Source organism: Nomia melanderi, chromosome 7 (assembly GCF_051020985.1).
Source record: "Nomia melanderi isolate GNS246 chromosome 7, iyNomMela1, whole genome shotgun sequence".
Classification (NCBI taxonomy): domain Eukaryota; kingdom Metazoa; phylum Arthropoda; class Insecta; order Hymenoptera; family Halictidae; genus Nomia; species Nomia melanderi.
In genome coordinates this window covers 13046232-13065719 of record NC_135005.1, presented here as the reverse complement: position 1 = coordinate 13065719, position 19488 = coordinate 13046232, and the positions used below count along the sequence as shown (strand labels likewise).

The 19488-nt window shown below is 44.1% G+C and overlaps 1 protein-coding gene across 2 annotated transcripts in view; it reads left to right on the top strand.

Annotated features, from left to right (window-relative positions):
* The window catches only part of LOC116430459 (dexamethasone-induced Ras-related protein 1), a 73105-nt gene that overhangs the window by 21895 nt on the left and 31722 nt on the right, over positions 1–19488 (top strand). For both annotated transcript variants that reach the window (XM_031984633.2, XM_031984634.2), the window contains exon 2: positions 17617–17903. In XM_031984633.2, coding sequence (XP_031840493.2) covers positions 17860–17903 — 44 coding nt within the window. In that variant the 5' untranslated portion in view covers positions 17617–17859. The remainder of the gene's footprint in view (positions 1–17616; positions 17904–19488) is intronic.

Here is a 19488-nt window from a genome sequence, read left to right as displayed (position 1 = left end):
AGCAGGATGTCCCATGTTTTCCCTCGTTAATAGGGTCGTTGTATGCAAAGCAAGCGTCGGGGACGAACAAAAACCGAAGTGAGGACGAGCGCAAAAAAAGATGCAGTTACGAGATTCGTATCCCGCCGCGCGTGCTGTCCTGTGTTACGTTCAACTGCTGATCCCGCGGCCGCCGGATTTTTGGCCGAGATCCGCCATTTTGTTCCGGTCGCGAACACTGCGACTGAAAGCCGCGATGATCCCACGGCTTGTTAATTCCCCGCGAAAAAGTTGTTCGTTATCCGCGGGGATTCTGCTTCGGAGAATTCACGTTAAACGAACGGAGAATTCAGTGGATCCGAGCTCGTTCGGGGGAAAAATATTTCTCGGTTATTCAAGACACGGACTCAAGAGCGAAACAAATGGATTCCGTTGCAGCTTCAGCGGCGCTGTGTTTCGGGGCAGAAATTAATCTGCCTCGAAGCGCGGCTGAATCGCAGAAGAGGCCGGTCGAACGTTAAACAATGACGGCCCGAGATCTCCTCGAATTGCCGGGAACCTTAAAGATTTAATCGAGCTTCGTACAAAGTGACTGCTCCCAGGGCAGTAAAAGATTCAAACTCAATTTCGTAGAAGCGAAAACATTTACTCTACAATTTCGATTTAGCCCCGGACGAGGCGTTCTACCTGCACGAATTTGTATTATTGTTATTCCCTTGTTCTCTGTGCTCCCAGGGTGCAATGAAATGAATATTCAGCGCACAATAATGACAATGTTGCTAGAAAGAGTTTCGTCGAAAATTTAATGGACATAACATCGAGAAAGCTGTTCCGGCTTTTAAAACACAGTGAGGGAACAGTGAATTAAAGAAGGTACTTAAATTTTGAATTAATGTACCATACGTACCATACAATTTTATCGAGCCCCGGATGTTGATGCTAGCATGTTTCCCTCCGTTTCCATTTTTCCTGCTAAAAAATACACGCGACCAACCGTGGCCGTTCCAGTTGCGTCGACGAAGGGGCAGCGAGCATTCGGACCCGCTCTTATTTATCGTGCCGATCGAAGTGGAGTCGAACAAAAGCAAAAGCCTCGACAAAAAACAGGGGGACACTCGGGCGGCCGGTGGTTCGCGTGATCGCGCGTCTGAAATATAACGAGCACGAATTTTCCAGATGAAACGAAGTTTGAGCCGCCCGGGGGGATGCGCCGGTTGCGCGTTACGCTCGATTTTCAAATAAAAAACGAAAGTTTACGCGTACGGGGCGCCTCGTCGCACGGCGACCAAGGTATAACGGGGGCGGGACGACTGTTGAATACGATTAATTAATAATAATCCCGGCCGGTGTAATGCCGGAGGGGAATACGCAATATACATCGGCTGAAAGCAATTAAAGCGGCCGGACCGTGCCGGCTTTGCCTCATTAGTTGCGTTACTCTTGGTATTTGAATTGAGTATTCATTCCGGAATCTTCGGGAGCTTCGAATTTTGTAGAGGACGTCGCGGATCGTCCCTTTGTAATGGAATATTGAAATTCTGCGTGCAAAATGGAATACGAAATGGAGGACACTCGTAGGGTTTGCCTCGCAGTTTTGGATTTATAGCAGTAAACGAGTAACTCGACGCTCGAGGGGAAGTTCAGCGATTCATAAGCTCGAAGAAACCCCGTTATTTCGCAGGAATGTATAGCAGATGATGCCAACAACGTGGCTTCCCTTAGTTGTTGCAATGAGTCATCTTAAGGGCTGCGAAGTGAACTTTTCCGTCGTCCTAGAGTTGTTGAACTTCCCTTGTTAGATTTATACAGAGTGCTCCTAAGGAAGCGGGACGTTTTACGGCGTCGATTTTATATATGGAAATAATGAAAAAAGTTCTGCTACACGTTGGCCCGATAAACCACAAGTTCTCTCTTATTACGATAGTTGGCGTTTGCTCAGAACCTGAAAGTAATGAAACATGTGTGCTTCTTTTATTCCGTCGGCAGCCTTTCAAAGTTTGCATGCTCTCCGTGTATCAACGAAAACCAGAAAGTCATGCGACCTACGGCGAGCAACGCTCGGCTTTAACGAAACCGCCCTTAAAGATGTACAAGGGATATTAGTTCAACAAGCTCAAGCAGCCACGTTTCAAGACCGATCGATGCTCGGTAGCCTTCATTAAATCAAACGAAGCGGATTTAATTGATACAAATCGAAAGATTAACCCTATCGAAGTCAGAAGCCTCCATCCCCAATCGGATTTCCGGCACTATCGGCGCGGCGGCTGGCCGGGCTCTCTCTCGCAGGGAAAACAGTTTCCCCCGGCAATCTTCGTGGAAATTTTAGCGTCTTTTATTGGCTCGGCGCGAGATCGTAAAAGATTCTCCGAGAGTTTCTTGTTGAAAACCTTCGAACCGCCCGTGCCTCGGTCGAGATTGAATTTTGATTCACTGGACTCGACGGCGGGCGGGTTACCTGCAATTCCTCGCGCCCCGGTCCGCTCTAATCATCATTCGAAGGAATTAGATGGCCGGACGTAGTCGCTAACCAACGGATAATCCGACTCGCGAGACGAGAAACAATCGCGACAGTCTCGAGGAAAGGATGATCCTCGTAGATAACGGGACACAAGAGGGTAACGCCGTGAACGAACAAAGGCGAGGGAAAAAAATGGGTTTGCAGAGGGTAAAGGGCTCCGAGCAATTCTTAAGACTTGGCAGGGGATCAGAGCAAATTTATTTAGGGACCGTAGGAGCAGGGGTTGCTGCCCGGTAAACTTTCATTCCGTTCTCTTTAAGCAAACGTATCCGACCGGCGCAGCTGTCTGCTCCGAGGACGTCCGGAGTTTCTTCGGCTCCCGTGCCCGCCAACAAGCCATGCCGCTCGGACCACGTCGAGATTAAATTTCGAGGAAAAAGTTGATCGACCGAAGATTTGCCTCGACCGAGTCGAGTGTCCTCCCCGGCTGTCGCTCCTATCTAAATTACGACGAAATTCCTTCCGGTGATCTTCGTAAAATGGCGTCCGCCCCCAAAACGCCCGCAGCTACGTACATATCTTCACCTCGATAATTTTAGACTCTCGAATTCGAAGAAAACACGTTCTACTAACCTCTTTCCTGTATATACGAACAGAGTTCTAGTGAATCTTTGAATAATGTAAGAAATTGTTCAACACCTTTCATACTTTCTATTAAAAACCGTTTCAAATGCTTTACGTGACCTACTAAGTCCACGTAAAGTCGCCATGTTCAAAATGGCGGCCACTTATGGACATTCTTAGCATACTCTTCCACCTCGCAGCTTCAAGGTTTCGAAACATCAAGTAAAGTCGTTTTCTTCATCGCATTCCAACATTCTTCCGCGGAACTCGAGTGAATCGTCAACTAGAACCACTAAATTCGCTGTCATCTTTCGTACGTCCGACGGAAACAGCTTTTAACATTTCCCGCGCCCCTGGGACGGTGTCATACATCTCTTTTAAGTGCCACAGAGAAGCCAGGAGAGAGACTTCTGTAATGAGAAGGGGTGGCGATCTGTAACTGTCCTTTAATATTAATTACAATTTGTCTCGGTCAACAAGACCGCGGTAGTTCACTGGTGACACCGTCGCGAGACCGGCGCTCCATAAATCATCCGAAGCGCAAGAAAACTGCGAGATACCGACCGGAAGAGCCAAGATGGGGCTCTTTGAATAATTCCCTGGCGCCGTATCTTCGGGAACCGCGACTGTCTGCCGTAAAATTCCTCGATGCGCGAACCAAATTACCAGGATAACCTACGAGCTCCAAGGGAATCGCAATAAACGCCGATTGGGTTCGAAATGCGCGCCGGCGAGTCCGCGGACATTTATTCGACGCCGCCGCCGCGCTCGTCCTTGCGTTCAACCCTCTCCGGCTGCTCAAATATTTAGAACGCGAAAGTGCCTGGTTCGGCTTAAGATCCGTCCGAACGGAAAATGGCGAAAAAAAAGTACTGACGTGGCAACGACGCGAGCGGTTTAATGGAAAATTTAATAATTTCTGTCTGCCTCCTTGACCCCCTATCGGCGATCGAAATTCCTTGATTCCTATGAACCCTTTAATGCCAACGGTATCGCGACTGAGCTTTTTCGGGTCGCGAGAATTCGACGAGTCGAGGATATATATACTTCCAATGGTATCGTTCTTGTAATCCTTTAGAAAATTTATTGATTCAGATTACAAACGTCTGCGGTAATAATTAGATAAGAGAAAGTATAAAGGGAAATTGGTAAGTTGACAGCAAACGAAATGAAACGCTAGGAAGTCCGAAATAACAACTTGTGAGGATTAAAATAACCGAGTGACGTTTCCAGAAATTCCAGTCCTCGACAGTTGGTAAGTAACAGAACCGAACGTGAAGTTTCCTACGGCGCGCAACGAAGATTAAAGAGAAGAAATAGACGCTGCCAACAGGAAAGTTTTTATAATCGATGAAAGCGACGACCTGTCGATACTCCAGCGAAAGTAATATAATTTGAACCGAAAGAACTCGCGTGTTAATTAGATTCTTCATGAATGTTATAGAGCCTCGAGCGCGTAGTTCCGAGTATGTCCTTTTCAAATGCTTTACAGAACGCATCGTCGGTCTCCTTAATGAATGAACAGCTGGATAAAATGAAAGGTAGGAATTCATCAGCCTTTTAACGACTTTTTTCCGTGGCAAGTCGTTGTTCCCTGAACCGTTCCGATGCAATTAAGTCGAGAACGAAGTCGAAAGCAAGAAATGTTTAACGTTAAATGCAATTGGGTCACCGCCGCGAACGGCCGACGCTGAACGGCGTTTTCCAGTGCACGACCGAGACGTAGGGATCGTCGAATATGAAGCGACCGGTGGCGTCGTCATTGCAAATTCATCCGGTCGATCGATTTCTGTTAACTTATCGCCGGCCAATTCGACGCGAATCAACTTAGACGAACTTGCCTCGCTCGCGTCGCCGCTCGTTACGATAATTTCCGGACGTTTCGCAATATGAAATTTCGCCCCTGTCGCGGGAAATCTTGTTATATTAACCGCGGTCCACGGTTCCCTTTCGAGCGTCCGTATCTCGCGTAATTTCCGTCACATTTTTCTCGTCGCCGGGAACCCGTTCGAACCGATCCGAGGTTTCGCTCGCGTGATAATATCGCCACGGTAACGTCGGGACGAAAAACGAGCGCGCGTCGGATTTTTGCGCTTTTACGGCACGTCGGGGCGTTCAAAGTACACCGGGAAAGAGCCCCCCGATAAAATTTAATTGGGAAAACTTCTAATGAAAAGGAGAATGTCCTTTGTAATACCCGTCTTTATGAGTTTCCCGTGGAGATTTTTAATTCGCGTAAATACCCGGGGCACGGTGACCAGGAACAAAGGCAAATTTCCGTAAGAACGAAGCCGATACTGTAAGCTCGACAATTTCAAAGTTCAATAGTTTCCATCGAACATTTTTCAATGTTATTTTAGATCGATGCCGCGCAAGCGACTGAATTTTCAACAGAGCCGGTAGACAACGCGTGCTCGTTACACATGTCCCCCGATTGCTCGCGCAAAGCCAACGTAACGAGCGGATAATCATCAGGGCGAAACACGTATCCGCGGGAACGATCGACTTTTACGTAATCACTTTCGTCCGCGCGATGCGTTTGAAATAACGATTCGAACCGAAGGAAGCGGCGCGATCGGGGACGTCGCACGGTATTGTCCCGGTTCGAAAATTTTCTACTCGTAATTACAGAGAAACTTTGTCTGTCCCCTTTTCTCGGATATTATCAAGCTTTATCAATCCGTCTCTCGCAACAAATGAACAATCTAAATCAACAATGATTCATCTCATAAAAATGTATCAAATCTCCTCACTTCCTATCCTACTACTCCCATTAATCATTATTCTCAATCTTACCATACACGATCTCTTTTTATTTTCTCCTTAACAACACCACAAAGACGACACAGAAGCTCGTAGATCTATTATTCTAACTTCGCTACTATCCTAATCTAAGCTTTCTATCCTACTATTCCCATTAATCATTATTCTCAATCTCACCACGCACGATCCCTTTTTATCTACTTTAACAACACCACAAAGACGACACTCACACACGGCAAGAGCTTGCAGCAGCAAAAGTTCAAATGCCGCGAATTTATACGATAATCCGAAAGGTTACAGCGCGCGACGTTCACGAACGATTAACCGCGGCGGGCATTTTTAGCCCGCCGCGACTTCCGGTGACATCGATCCGGCGCGGTAACGCTGTCAGCGGGATCTCGATCGTTCGGAATTATTTACGCGCGTTGTCCCGTCAACGTCCGCGACGGACGAGCGCGGAAAATAAAAACATTTGCCCCCAGAGTCGTCGGAGCGTGGCCCCGGCTCGTCGCCGGAATTTTTTTCGCTCGTTACGCTTAATTGTACGCGCCGCTCGAGCGTGTCCCGCTCAATCGGCGGGCCGTCCGCGATCGAACGTAATCGAATTTCAATGTTCACCGGCGCGTTCGTTTGCCGGCCGTCTTGGCCGTTAATTAATGGGGCCCACGGCCCGCCGAGGAACACCCTGCTTCCGTCACCGTCGCTTTTTACCGGCCCTTTTTTTCCGGCCGCTCGCGTGTTACGGCCACGCGTCGCGTCTCGCAATTTTATCGGGCTCGTTATCGCAGGAACTGGGTCGGTCACGCGCGCGTGCTGCGTGGAAACGCGAGCCGGGGTTATTTCACGGATGAACAAACTTCTCGCGCTGGCTGGGGATGAATGATAAGCGATTCGAATAGAAATCGAGCGGCTGTTTCGGATTTTAGCGCTCGCGCGACAACTCGAGCCCAATTACCCGTTCGGCGTCGATCGTTTCGCGGGGATAATCGTGTCGCGTTTATCGTTAATTGCCGGCGATTACCTAACAATCTTATGTCACTGACGCGGAACGTGGAATCATCCGGTAACTCCGCGAATCTTGAGCGAGTTCGTCAACTTTAGCAGTCGGGCAACTTAGAAATAACTGTCTGTAGTAATTCGATCCTCGGTGAACTGAAATAGCTGTCTTCGGTGATGAATTACTAACGAGAGAGGAGTATTGTATTTATACTCTGCTCGGTGAACATTATTTATACAGAGGGTATAGCATTGTCTGCTAACCGTGAGACTCCAAGAGTCGAATTTAAAATTAACTGTCTGCAGAGAAATCAGATTGTCGGAGAACTGAAATAACTAAGTTTAATATTGAATAATATTGAATAACCGATGGAACACTGCGACCTTAATTCATCCGAAGTTACTTCCACGCTGATCCGTCACACTGTGTTTCATTTAAATCACTTTAAAGCATCCGGCAGAATTTTTCAGCTGAGCTGGATCCTCTTCCTTTCGAGCGCAACGCTTCCTTTTAAATGAAACGAAAATCCTTTCGCCAGAAAATATCACGTTCCGCTTGTTCTGCGTTCCTTTGAGCGAGCCTCTGAAAAGGACGAGCAAGCCATTCGACTTCGTCCGATCGAGGGCTCGTTCGACGCCGGGGAGGAAGCACCTAGATCGATCGGACTTGTTACACAACGCGTGCTGTCGCCTCGATGAGACCGAGAAAAACTTATGACTTTTTGCATGCTCGCTAAACCGAAAAAGTGAAACGAAAAACGGAACAGGGAAACTGCGGAGAAGACCCTCCGTTCCGAAAGGTCAACGTTGAAGTGACACCGACATTTTTAACCCTAATCGTGTCACGTGTTTTTATAACTCATGCCACGATGCGACTCTCAGTCACTTACGAGAACAAAAGGAATGATAACGCGTTGAATGCTGCACGATTTCATGGTACAAAATACTTGAAATGGAAGAAATATAATATTAAATCGTTCGATTGAATTGCATTGTTATTACTGCAGGTTCATCTAGCTGAATGTCAGTACATTAATTTGGATTGTTTATAATATTGAAATGTTTTTAAATAATCATGTAATTGAGTGGACTATAGTAATTCGATTTGGTTGGGGTCACCGGTGAGCCCCATGGCATTCAACGTGTTAAAATGAAACAAACTTTTGGAAATGCAATACGAAATGATCGAAAAGCTGAAATGTGACTCAAACTCGCATCCGATTAGTGAAAAATACGATTATAAATCTATAAAATATAAACGACACTGTAGTCTATTTTATAAAATTTCTCGTCTCGCGTGGAACTTTACACTTTCAACTGCACGATAAATGGGTGAAGCTCCTCAGTCCGGTGAACTCGCGTTCCGTGACGCGTAATCGAACGATTAACAACGTATTCAAACCACTGGAATCCTCGTACCGTTTCCTTCGTTGGATCCGTTACACTCTGCGCCGCTGGTCCCTGTGTAATTCCTCTGTGAAAAGGAATCCGCTTTCACTCGATGGAAAATTACACGTTCCGCGTTACAGGGGTGGTTAGAGCAATTGTTCAAAAGATCGGAGACAAGGGGGATTGTCAGTGGACAGAGTTGTAGCGATATCTAATTTAATGTCGGGGGAAAGAGAGAACAAGTGGGACTCGAACCACTTGCCTCGAGAATCCTCGATTGTCAGTGCCTTAATCTTTGAAGCGCGCTGCTTGAATCAATTTTGACGTAGATTCGCCAGAAGTCTACCCAATTTCTCAGTCTATAACGGCTTACTCCGCGGCGACGTGACCTGACAAAGTACATCTCAAACTTCACTTCGAAAAAGTCTATACTACAAGTTCTGTTGTCCAATTCAACTCTACGATCCGCTTTAAAAATCCAGCAAAATCATCCGTTAATATCTAACGCTAAAATAACGTAACAGACAAATGTACTAATTTATATTCTTCGATAGAATTGTCAAAAATACATTCATACTGATATGATTCTATTTATAATTCAGTTTGCGTATTACTAAATTAACACGTTGCATGCCATGGACGACATACTAGAATTCATTAAATTAAAGGACGATTACTTGAAAACTATATTACAAGTAACACCAGCTAACGCAGCGACATTCGACAAGACTGCACGATTTTGCCGAGAAAAGTGTACAAAATGAAAATAATGTAACGCCAACGTATGTAATTGAATTACATTGTTATTGCAACACTCAACGCGTTAATTGAATAATGTGTCCTAGAACACGCGTCGTCCGAATATAAAAGAAGCAAAACAAGCTAATGGTTTTGTTACTACCAGTGTCAATGGAATAATCATGGCCGGCGAACGAGGAATTGTATTACGCAATCCTGGATTAAGCAAGCTCCATGAACCGCCGAAAAAACCTCGGATATTAATCCGGAGATTACGTTCGTAATTAGCTGACGTTCCCCGCGAGCCGTCCGACGCGAAAATTTCGCGGGGAAATGTGTGCTCCCTTCATTCTTGCCTCGCGCGCCGGTTGTTCCTTTCATTTCCCTAATACTCGCAACAATAAGCCGGGTCTCCGTTTCAGCCGTGCAATCCTCGACTTTTCATAAAGCCTGCCGCTTTTAAAAAGGGGACCGGCGTTCGTTCGCGGGAAAATTGCGTTTCCCCGGTTATAATACTCGTTAGCGCGATCGCTCGAAAGGAGATGAGGCGAAAGAACGAGTTGTAAACGGGTGGAAATCTTGAGCGAGGTACGGACTTTCTTCTCTGCCTCCGACGCACCCCTTTCCGCTCTTATTCCCGGCGAATAGATCTTCTTATACGGCACCGGGAACGTTGAATTCGCGATGCACTTTTAACGCTTCTTTCATCGGATATTATTTCCTGATATTTTTTTCAAACACCGTTCGCCGAGTTTCTCGGTAGAAATACAGGCGGCATCTCCGTGGAAATGAAACTGAAGAGAAATCGCGCGTACGTTAAGGGGGGAAACTGTATTCCATCAATATTTCATCTCTGCGTTACAGAAATCTTAACGGTACGCGTCGATCTTCGTGATTCTGCTGTAGCGAACCGGGAGACTCCGGAACGCAACGAATTGAAATAACGTTCACGGCAATATCGATAACTGTAAACGCAGGATAACCAATAACGAAATAGTAATCCCCCAATCATTTGCAATTCAATTACAACACTCTGGAATCTGCAGATTATAAAAAAAACGAATAAACCTGCAGTACACAGGGTGGATAAGCGTTTTTTCATATGTTGCGTATCTCTGCGTTCCGAAATAATATTCCCCGTTCAGCGAACAGATTACAAAAATTCTTTCCGCGTGGGAACAGTTCATTTTAACGCTGGAACCACCGTACCAGTCGAAATGACTGGTTTCGATTGTTTTGTTTCGCAATGATTGATATCTTCGAACAGTTCAATCGATTCAGTGATAAGCATTGAATATTCGAAACGATCTTGAAAATAAATAGCTTCACTCGAATACTGTAATGAATGCCTGGGGAAACCGAACGTAATCTGTTGTTACAATTTTTATATGGATTACGTGTCAATCGTATTAAATCCTCGGTAGTTCCAGTGTTAACCCTTTGCACTCGAAAGTATTTCACTGGAAATATTCAACATTTTCCGACAAGATATAGACAACTTTGTTCGAAACTAATCTAACGATAATTCACAGATAAATTCAGCAACGAAGCTGTTTTATTTGAATATTTCACATAGCGACACAAAGTTTAATTTAAAGTAAATATTCAACTTCATAGTTTCCATCAAATCAAGTGACTGAGAATCACCTCTCGAGTGCAAAGGGTTAACCCGAAGTTTTTCACTAGAAATATTTCAACATTTTCTGATGAAGACGATATTTTGTAAAACCAACTCGACGAGAAATTCACGTGAATTGGCGGACTATTTTACGTCAATATTTCTCAGATTAATGCATTATACGAAGTATAATATCAAATATGAATCTTTATAGCTTCTCTGTAGAAAATCAAGTGGTAACTGAGAATCACCTCTCGAATGCAAAGGGTTAACCCTTCGCACTCCGAAGTTTTTCACTAGAAATATTTCAGCATTCTCTGATTAGATGAAGACGATATTTTATAAAACCAGCTCGACGAGAAATTCACGTGAATTGGCGGACCATTTTACGTCAATATTTCTCAGATTAATGCATTATACGAAGTATAATATTAAATATCAAACTTTATAGCTTCACTGTAGAAAATCAAGTAGTAGTGAGAGTCACCTCTCGAGTGCAAAGGGTTAAACGTCCCCGATGGATAGACGCGAGCATATCGGAGCGGCGAGGATGCTCGGCTAATTACCGAAATCGTCGGGCAGCGATGTTTGACCGCGACGCCGATAATCGTGGCCCCGGATTAACGATCGCCGAATAAAATTGCATCGGCCGCGACGTCGACGCGGGCAGCTCGCTGATTGCTCGATTCGCGGGGAACAGTCGGAACGCGTCCGGCCGGGTCGCCGCAGAAATACGGAGCAATTTGATAAATAAAATCGCGGGGCGCAAATGAATCCGGACGGGACGTATTACGGATGGATCTAATAAACGCCGGCGGACGATGCGAATTTTGACGAGCGTCACTCCGAATTGAACGTATTATCTCGCTCCTCCATTTTTTTCCATTCGCGACGCAGCCGATCGATGCCTCCAACTGGAAATATCCCCTGTGACATCCCCATACGAGGTTCGATCGGATTAGCCTGTTCATTTGATTCTTTTCGGGGCACGCTCGAAGAATACGGATATTGTAAAGGCTAGTATTTATGATCACGAGCGGAACGGCTGTTGGAACATTTCCGACGCGTCGCGCTCGACGCTTCCTGTCGATTGTCATCGATACGGGGATCGATTTTCGGGAATATTCCTCCGGGACGCCGATGTCCTGTTACATTACCGGTGCGTTTGTAATTAAAACTCGGAATTGCAATTAACGGTGGAAGAGTTTATTGTTTATTCAGTGTTTTATTGTTTATTCGGTATCGTTCGAAAAGCAATGGGAAAACTGGATTAATGTGATCTCGTCTTTGTCGGCAATCGAAGGTGTAAGGATTCTTCGGTGTTACTGGAGAAACCTATGTTATTTATAATATAGAAAAATATTTCAAATGTAATTTACAGAGTTTTTATAGCAGATACTTAGAGGTTTGATATCTTCAATGGAACGCAGCGAATGATTAATTTAATTATTCGAATAACCAGAGATTATAATCTTTTCTTCTAGTATTTGAAACGATTCATAATACAGTTTCTCATTTAACGCTAAATCTACCGAATAGTTGAAATAACTTTTTGCAATTCCTCCATAGAAACTTCAAAAGTGCATCTATTGAGATCTTACTTTATAATTCATTTCGTGTGCCAAACACTTTAATCATTTCTCCGAGAAACATCTGTTTTTGATAATTGCGAAAAGAAGAGATCAGGAATGAGTCAGTTTAACCCATCCGGTAGTTTTAGGGTTTCTAAAAGTTCACAAAATCGTCGTCTGTGAAAAGTCTGAAGAAAGTTTATTTCTTAACACGTTAAGCGCCATGCCAGTCATTGGTGACGCTTCTGAATGACTAGAAAACAATCGTAAAAATATTCAATAACGTAACTAAATCGATAATAGCATAATACAAACATTCTAACGCCAAATAATTAATAATTGTTCCCACTTTCCTTTGCTACAAAAGAGAAACTCTACGGGAAAACGCTTAAGGTTTTCGTGGCGCTTCACGCGTTAACAAATTACATTTGCCCAGTTGTTATGGATGATGTTGTAAGACGCCTAAATCGATAATAGCATAATACAAACATTCTAACGCCAAATAATTAATAATTGTTCCCACTTTCCTTTGCTACAAAAGAGAAACTCTACGGGAAAACGCTTGAGGTTTTCGTGGCGCTTCACGCGTTAACAAATTACATTTGCCCAGTTGTTATGGATGATGTTGTAAGACGCCAGCTTAGGATGACCCTGTATCCCTGGAGAAATGGGCGGGTCCTTGAAATTTATTCCGAGCGAGGGGCAGAGGAACGGAATTCCTCGAAGTCCGTCGTGGTTTCCAGTGATCGAGCCGCACGATTTCACCGGCTAGCGCACGCTCGCTCGCGTGCGAGCCACGCATAAAAATGTGTCACGTCGAACCTAACGAGATCGCGCGCCGCGAATTTATCCCCGCGTCCTGGATATATCCGTCCTGTCCCCAGCCGTCACGTCCGCCTAAGGGAAACGCGTCACGTTCTGTATTAATATTTTTTTCATTCACAATACGCCGCCTAACGCTGGCTGATTCGGGACACGTGGGAAACAATTGAACCCCGATGCAAAAAGCGCGGATGAAATACACCGCGTTATTTAACCCTTTGCAGTCCAGTTTTCAGCTGGAAATACTCAACATCTCCCGATGAGACAGGAATTCTATTTTTTTAAACTAGTTCGAATCTTACCACGTGTTTTTATAACGATTCATACCACGATGTGACTCTCAGTTATGAGAATAAAAGGAGTGATTCAAATGTTATCGTCTTTGTTTATAGGGCCCAAATTTTAGAAGCTCAAAACAACTTTTGGAAATGCAATATGAAATAGTGAAAAAATTTAAGTTGAATGACTCAAAGTCACATCGTGGTCCGATTAGGGTTAAAACAGTTTAGTTGCTTGAATTGTAAACTAGATAAGTGTGTTAGCAACGGAAGTGCTGGACGAACCAATCGATTAATCCTCCGATTCTTTACAGAAACTATGAAAGCGCGTTTATTGGAATTTGCGATGACGTTTTAGTTTGATTGTTATTGTATCTCGCAGCGTTCTTTGAATAATTGTGCAATGAAAACCAGGCAAACGTCGTTTCGTTTGACCAGGTAATTCCAGCGTTAAATGATATTTATTATTTATGGGAGAGAAGGGAGGGGCGAAAAAAGAAGCACTGACAGTGCGAATAAATGATTACGGACGGAGTTGTTCCGACATCAATTTCGTTGGCCGTCGGCGACGTAAAAGCAATCGGCACTTTATTGAAAATCAAGTCACGAGTAAATGGAAATTGATACGGTCGGACAACGTTGATTTTGTTGTAAAATATCCGGAGCGAGATGTAATCGTTGGAAATTGAATTTCTTCCCGGCGGGGTCCAGGGCGAACTAGCGGCTCGTGTTTTCGAGAAATTCTATTTAAACTCCTAACGAGAGCAATATTATATTGTCGCAAAAGTTCTGATGCTGGTCGCGGAATGAAGTTACGCTTCATTACTCTAATATCGTTCTACCGCGTTCTTACTTCGATTTCACCGGACGATACTCGAAGATCGCGCGATTACGCGTCGCCGTTCGATAAGAACGAGCTCTCTCTTTCTCCGCGTTGATTGTAATGATGCTTATTACAAGGCAATTAATACACCGTCCAACAATTTTTGATGGAACCCCGGGATAAACTGCGTCGCCGACACAACAGCAAGTTTAATTAAAATTTTCCGCAACAGCGCTCAACTTGTTTAACCGTCGTAAAGGCGGTCCATCTCTCTCTTTTTTCGATAGAAAATAGAAACTCGGGGAACGCTTCGTTAATTATCCCGTCGAGTACTCGCTGCGATGAAAAAATTTCAAACGAAAAGAAAGAGGAGAAAAAAATGAAACATCGAATTCGTTTCTAATATTTCGTATCCCGCGGATGCTCGGTCGACCGAGCCGCGCGCGAATAATGAACGCGCGTATCCTAAAAAAATGCTCCCTTTCACGGGAACGAATCTTGCGTAAAAATGGCCGACGCGCGTTTCGGGCCGACGCAAATATTATTCGAAAGAATTAAACCTCGTGAGCGGGTTTCGGCGCAATAAAAACGGTCGACCGTGCCGAATCCAATATCTCGATTCCTACGAGGCCGAGAACAAATCGCTCACAAAATGGCGGACGCGAGCCGGTCGGCCGAGGCATTTAAAACATTCGAACGAATCGGATTTTCACTGAATTCTGATGTATCCTATCGACGGAGGCGGCGAATATGCTTCGGTGAACGTAGATTGAACTGATATAAGTTCGTCGATGCGTACATTTTTGTTTTTTACAAGCTGCATGCGATAACCGTATCCACTCGCCGGATCACGCGACGTTCCTTTTAAAATGAAACGCGGCGGAAGATAAGGAAGAAACTTGTCCCGCGAACAATAAAGTGGATATTTAGAGAACTCGTCAAGCTACACGCAGAGAAGCTTGATTCAACCTTCACCAAAACTCGTTACAAGTTTCACGGTGTCTCATGTTCCGGCTAGTAGACTTTCGGGGTTTTCTCTGTTTCTGCGATTGCTTCCGAAGACTGGAAAGAGAAACAGGAAATACGAGTGGTTCGGCGAGACCATTCATTTTTTACTGTCAGCAATCGAAAGTTAGATGGATTTCAGTCGTAAAGCAACGAATAAATTGTAAGCATCATAAACATCTAATTCTCCGAAACCGAAACCCATAGCGCGAGACCAGTAGTTGATATTTACTCTCGGAACACCAGCGTGCGAATCTTCTCGGTTTTATACGCGGCCATAGCTGGAACCGCGAGCTGGTCGACGATCCTGCGGTTTAATCTCTCGTTTCACGCGGACACGACAGAAAAAGCAACGAAAAGCCACGCGAATACCATGAAAAACTCGAGATAATCCATCTTCTCCGCGAAAAAACCGGGAAAATAGGTTCCTTTCTGTTCGGAACATTGAGATCCGCAGGTTTAATGGCACGAATGGCGAAATCGCACGAGAATTTGACGCGAAAACCGTCTTGACAGCGGAGGATTTCTCCGCGTCTGGCTAATTGGTAATTCATCACGGGGGCGGATATTAAGCTGGGCGGCGCTTCATTTATTTACACCGCGATTCGTTTAGGTCCGAGTTGATTAAAGTTATTTTCAAGGATGTGGAGCGTTCGCAGCGTCACGATGAGCTCGCACGGCGCGCTCCCTGTCGTCGACGAATAACTTGTTTAACGTGCGAGCAGTTAAACCAATTCCGGTTAAGTGTCGGCCGCGCGCGCGGGAGTAATGGCGGACGCGTTCGCGCGACATCTCCCTTGATTCCGCTCGTCCTTTTCTTCGCCGTCGCGTTCCTCGCGGAACGATGAACACGGTGCTAATATTATTTCACTGTTCATTCGTCAGTGTTGAATGTTATTATTTCTACATCGGGTGCTCCTCGTTCCCCGGCAAAGCTTAAAGAAGCTCAAGCTTCCATTTTGCCGTTGCATTGTTGACGCTGATGAAGAACTGTCAATTCGTCCTTTAACCCTTTGCACTCGAAAGTTTTCCAATAAATATTTCAACGTTTTCTGATGAGATGAAGACGATATTTTGTGAGACTAACTCGAAGAGAAATTACGCGTACGTTGAGGAACAAAGGTATTTGGTTTCAATATTTTTTAAATTGAGTTGTGCGAGATATAATATTAAATATCAAATTTTATAGTTTTGCGCTCGGACGTGTTTCGCTAAAAATATTTTAACATAGTCTTTATCTCATCAGAAAATGTTAAAATATTTTATGTTAAAACATCGTCTTTATCTCGTCAGAAAATATTTTGTGAAACTAACTCGAAGAGAAATAACACGTACGTTGAGGAACAAAGCTACTTTGTTTCAATATTTTTTAAATTCACGAGTTGTGCAAGATATGATATTAAATATAAAATTTTATAGTTCTGCGCTCGGAAGTGTCTCACTAAAAATATTTTAACATCGTCTTTGTCTCATCAGAAAATGTTAAAATATCGTCTTTATCTCGTCAGAAACTATTTTGTGAAACTAACTCGAAGAGAAATAACACGTACCTTGACGAACAAAGCTACTTTGTTTCAATATTTTCTACATTGACGAGTCGTACAACGTAAATACTAAATATCAAATTTTATAGTTTTACTGTATGAAATCAGGCGGTGAGTGGGAGTCACCTCTCGAGTGCAAAGGGTTAATTTACCCGGAGCGAAATGAAATCTCTCGAGTGGTCGCGCGGAACTCTGTACAGCTGAATATTATCGCAAATCCGGTAAATCCGAGTTTTTCCTCGCGCGAGATTGGAAGCGGAAATACGCGGATCTAATATATTATATATTCATCGCGAATAATGTGTTAAGCTTATTAAAGCTCAAAACGGATGCGCGGCCGTTACATTCGTAACTATCAGCCGATTAAACATTTTATCCCGCGGCGTGGGTCGCGTCCGTCAATTTTTCGCGTCGCGGAAATCCAGTTTCGCGGTTTCGGGCGAGCAAAAGCTAATTCCGAATAACAACACGGGCGCATTATTTACCGCGGCGAACTGCTCTTGATTTAGGTAACTGCGGCAACTAAAATATTCCCGGCCGCGATCGCTCCGCAAACTCGGGGCGTTCTTTCTTAAGCACATGGTTTGTAATTTAATCTGCGCGTATTTAATTCCGCGATGCTAAGAGAACTTCGATGAAATAGCAGATGTGTTCCATCTTTGTAGCTACAGTGGCGTAACAATATTTCATATTTCGTTCGAAAGTTTCGCGTAAAGCTACCGGCGTTTAAGCGTTCGCAAGAAAGTAAATAACAATTAATCAAACTTCCTCCAATATCGAGAGGAATAAACTAATCTGGAAGTTCAGCGTTACTCTGTCAAACTTCTTCGCCCATCTAGAGCCCGCTGAAATCTGCATTACCTTAAAATAGCGCGCGGAAAATTAATTTCGAACTCCGCGGAAGCAATTTCGTCACTCTCGCGTGGCGAGCGGAGCGTTGACGCAACGAGCCTAGGGAAATTTACACGAGTGTCCCGATGGAATCAGAAAATAAAACGTTTGTTCCAGCTGGAGGCGTGCGGCCGACTTCTGTGCTGCGTGCAGAGGCTCTGCAAGAGCGAAAGTAGAGTCGAAGAGGCCGAGCATCGGATCCCCCGGGGTCGAAGGGGCGCACAGGCGGGCCCCGAGCTGGAGGGGCCCTCAGGCTCGGAGGATGGCATCCTCCCGGTACCAGTCAGCCCGACTCCTGCGTCCACCTCCTCGCAGGAGGACGCCTGCAAGCCTCCACCGAAGAACTGCTACCGTCTCGTCATGCTTGGTAGCGCGAGGGTCGGCAAAACCGCCATTGTAACACGGTGAGTCCATTAATTGGTAGATTGCGGGTTCTTCTTGTTGAGAGTGAATATGAAGTATATTTTTAATGGCTACAAAGTATCCGTTGGTGCACTCCTCTCCTCGCAGAAGTCAGTTGTTTTTCTGACAGCCATTCTTATTGCACGCGCTGAGCGTCTTTTTCTCCTCAACCGTTGAACAGCATTCCGTTTTTTAGTTTTTGTAAATCACCGTAATATATACTTTAATAAATATACACTTATGTAGTATCTAGAATTTTTAGCGTAGGTTAAGGCATTTTTAAGAAGAGTGAATGTAAGAATGAGAGTGAGTGAAGGATAGGCTGTAAAACGGTCGAGGGAAAGTGGCCTGCGCAACGTCGTGGACCCAAGATTGCAGGGCCAGCTTTCCAGGGGTGCATCCGAGTGTTTGCGACGAGTGCCAGTGAGAAGGATGCTTGTGGGGGAGAGAATGATTTTTGGGAGAGAATGCTTGTAAGAGAGTTGCGGGAAGAGAGTCGTGTGTTGGCCTCCGTGGCATTGAGTTGTACTTTTTAGGTGTTGTCCGTGTTGTTTCCATATTTTACTAAATACATATATTTATTCCTAGCTCTCGATTACTCGAGATCCACCTTTTCGTTATCTATACTATAGTAACACTATACTTAGTTTTTCAAACCGTGTTGTGTTTATTTTTGCAAATAAATATTCAACACTTCTGAATTCCTGGGAAATCCGACAGTAAAGAATTGCTCAGAAGGCACGCGGTGCTAGAAAATATACAGAATATCCAAAAGTGTAGTATCGTTGTTTTAAGAGAGTGGGACAGCGAGTGTTCTGAGGACCAGAAAAGGGAAAGGGACTTATGGAGACCAGGCTCAAGGGTTGGTGGGTTTTCCCGAGGGATGCGTAAGCAAGGATGATGAGTGCGTGGTGAGAGTAGGGTGTGTTTGAGAATTTGTTGGAAGTGTGAGTCAGAAGAATGCTTGTTGGAGAGAATGATTTTTAAGTGCGGATGGCGAGAGATTTGCAGAGAGTTGCGTTGACCTGAGAAGAGAAAAGACCTGTACACTGCGAGCTATATCGTTTCTATTTATTTGTATTCTATTCAATTATCTATTCCTATGTTTTTTAAAAATAAAATGTATTTAAATACTATTAATACCACATAATGTTGTGTTAATTCATTAATATTCTATTAGAATTCGATCAACGTGTAATCTGATTTTTGTCGGATCTGATACGTGTGTTCATTAGTTGATTGAATTTCAGTGGATCAGAGAAATTGGAATTGGTTATTGATTATCTTATAATAAATAGAATTAATTGTTCAGTATCCTTTTGTTAGAGAAACGAGTATTGAATATTGATTATCTTGCGTCAGCAAAATCAGAACCGAAGAAAAACCTGTACACTGCGATTTATATCGTTTCTATTTGTATTTTATTCAATTATCTGTTCCTACGCTTTTTTAAAATAAAGCATATTTAAATTCCATTTATACCACGAAAGTGTAGTAGGTTTAACATTAGAACTACTGTACCAATAAAAATTACTAGTTTCGATTTTCTTGTTTAGCAATTATTGATATCTTCGAAGCATCGAATAT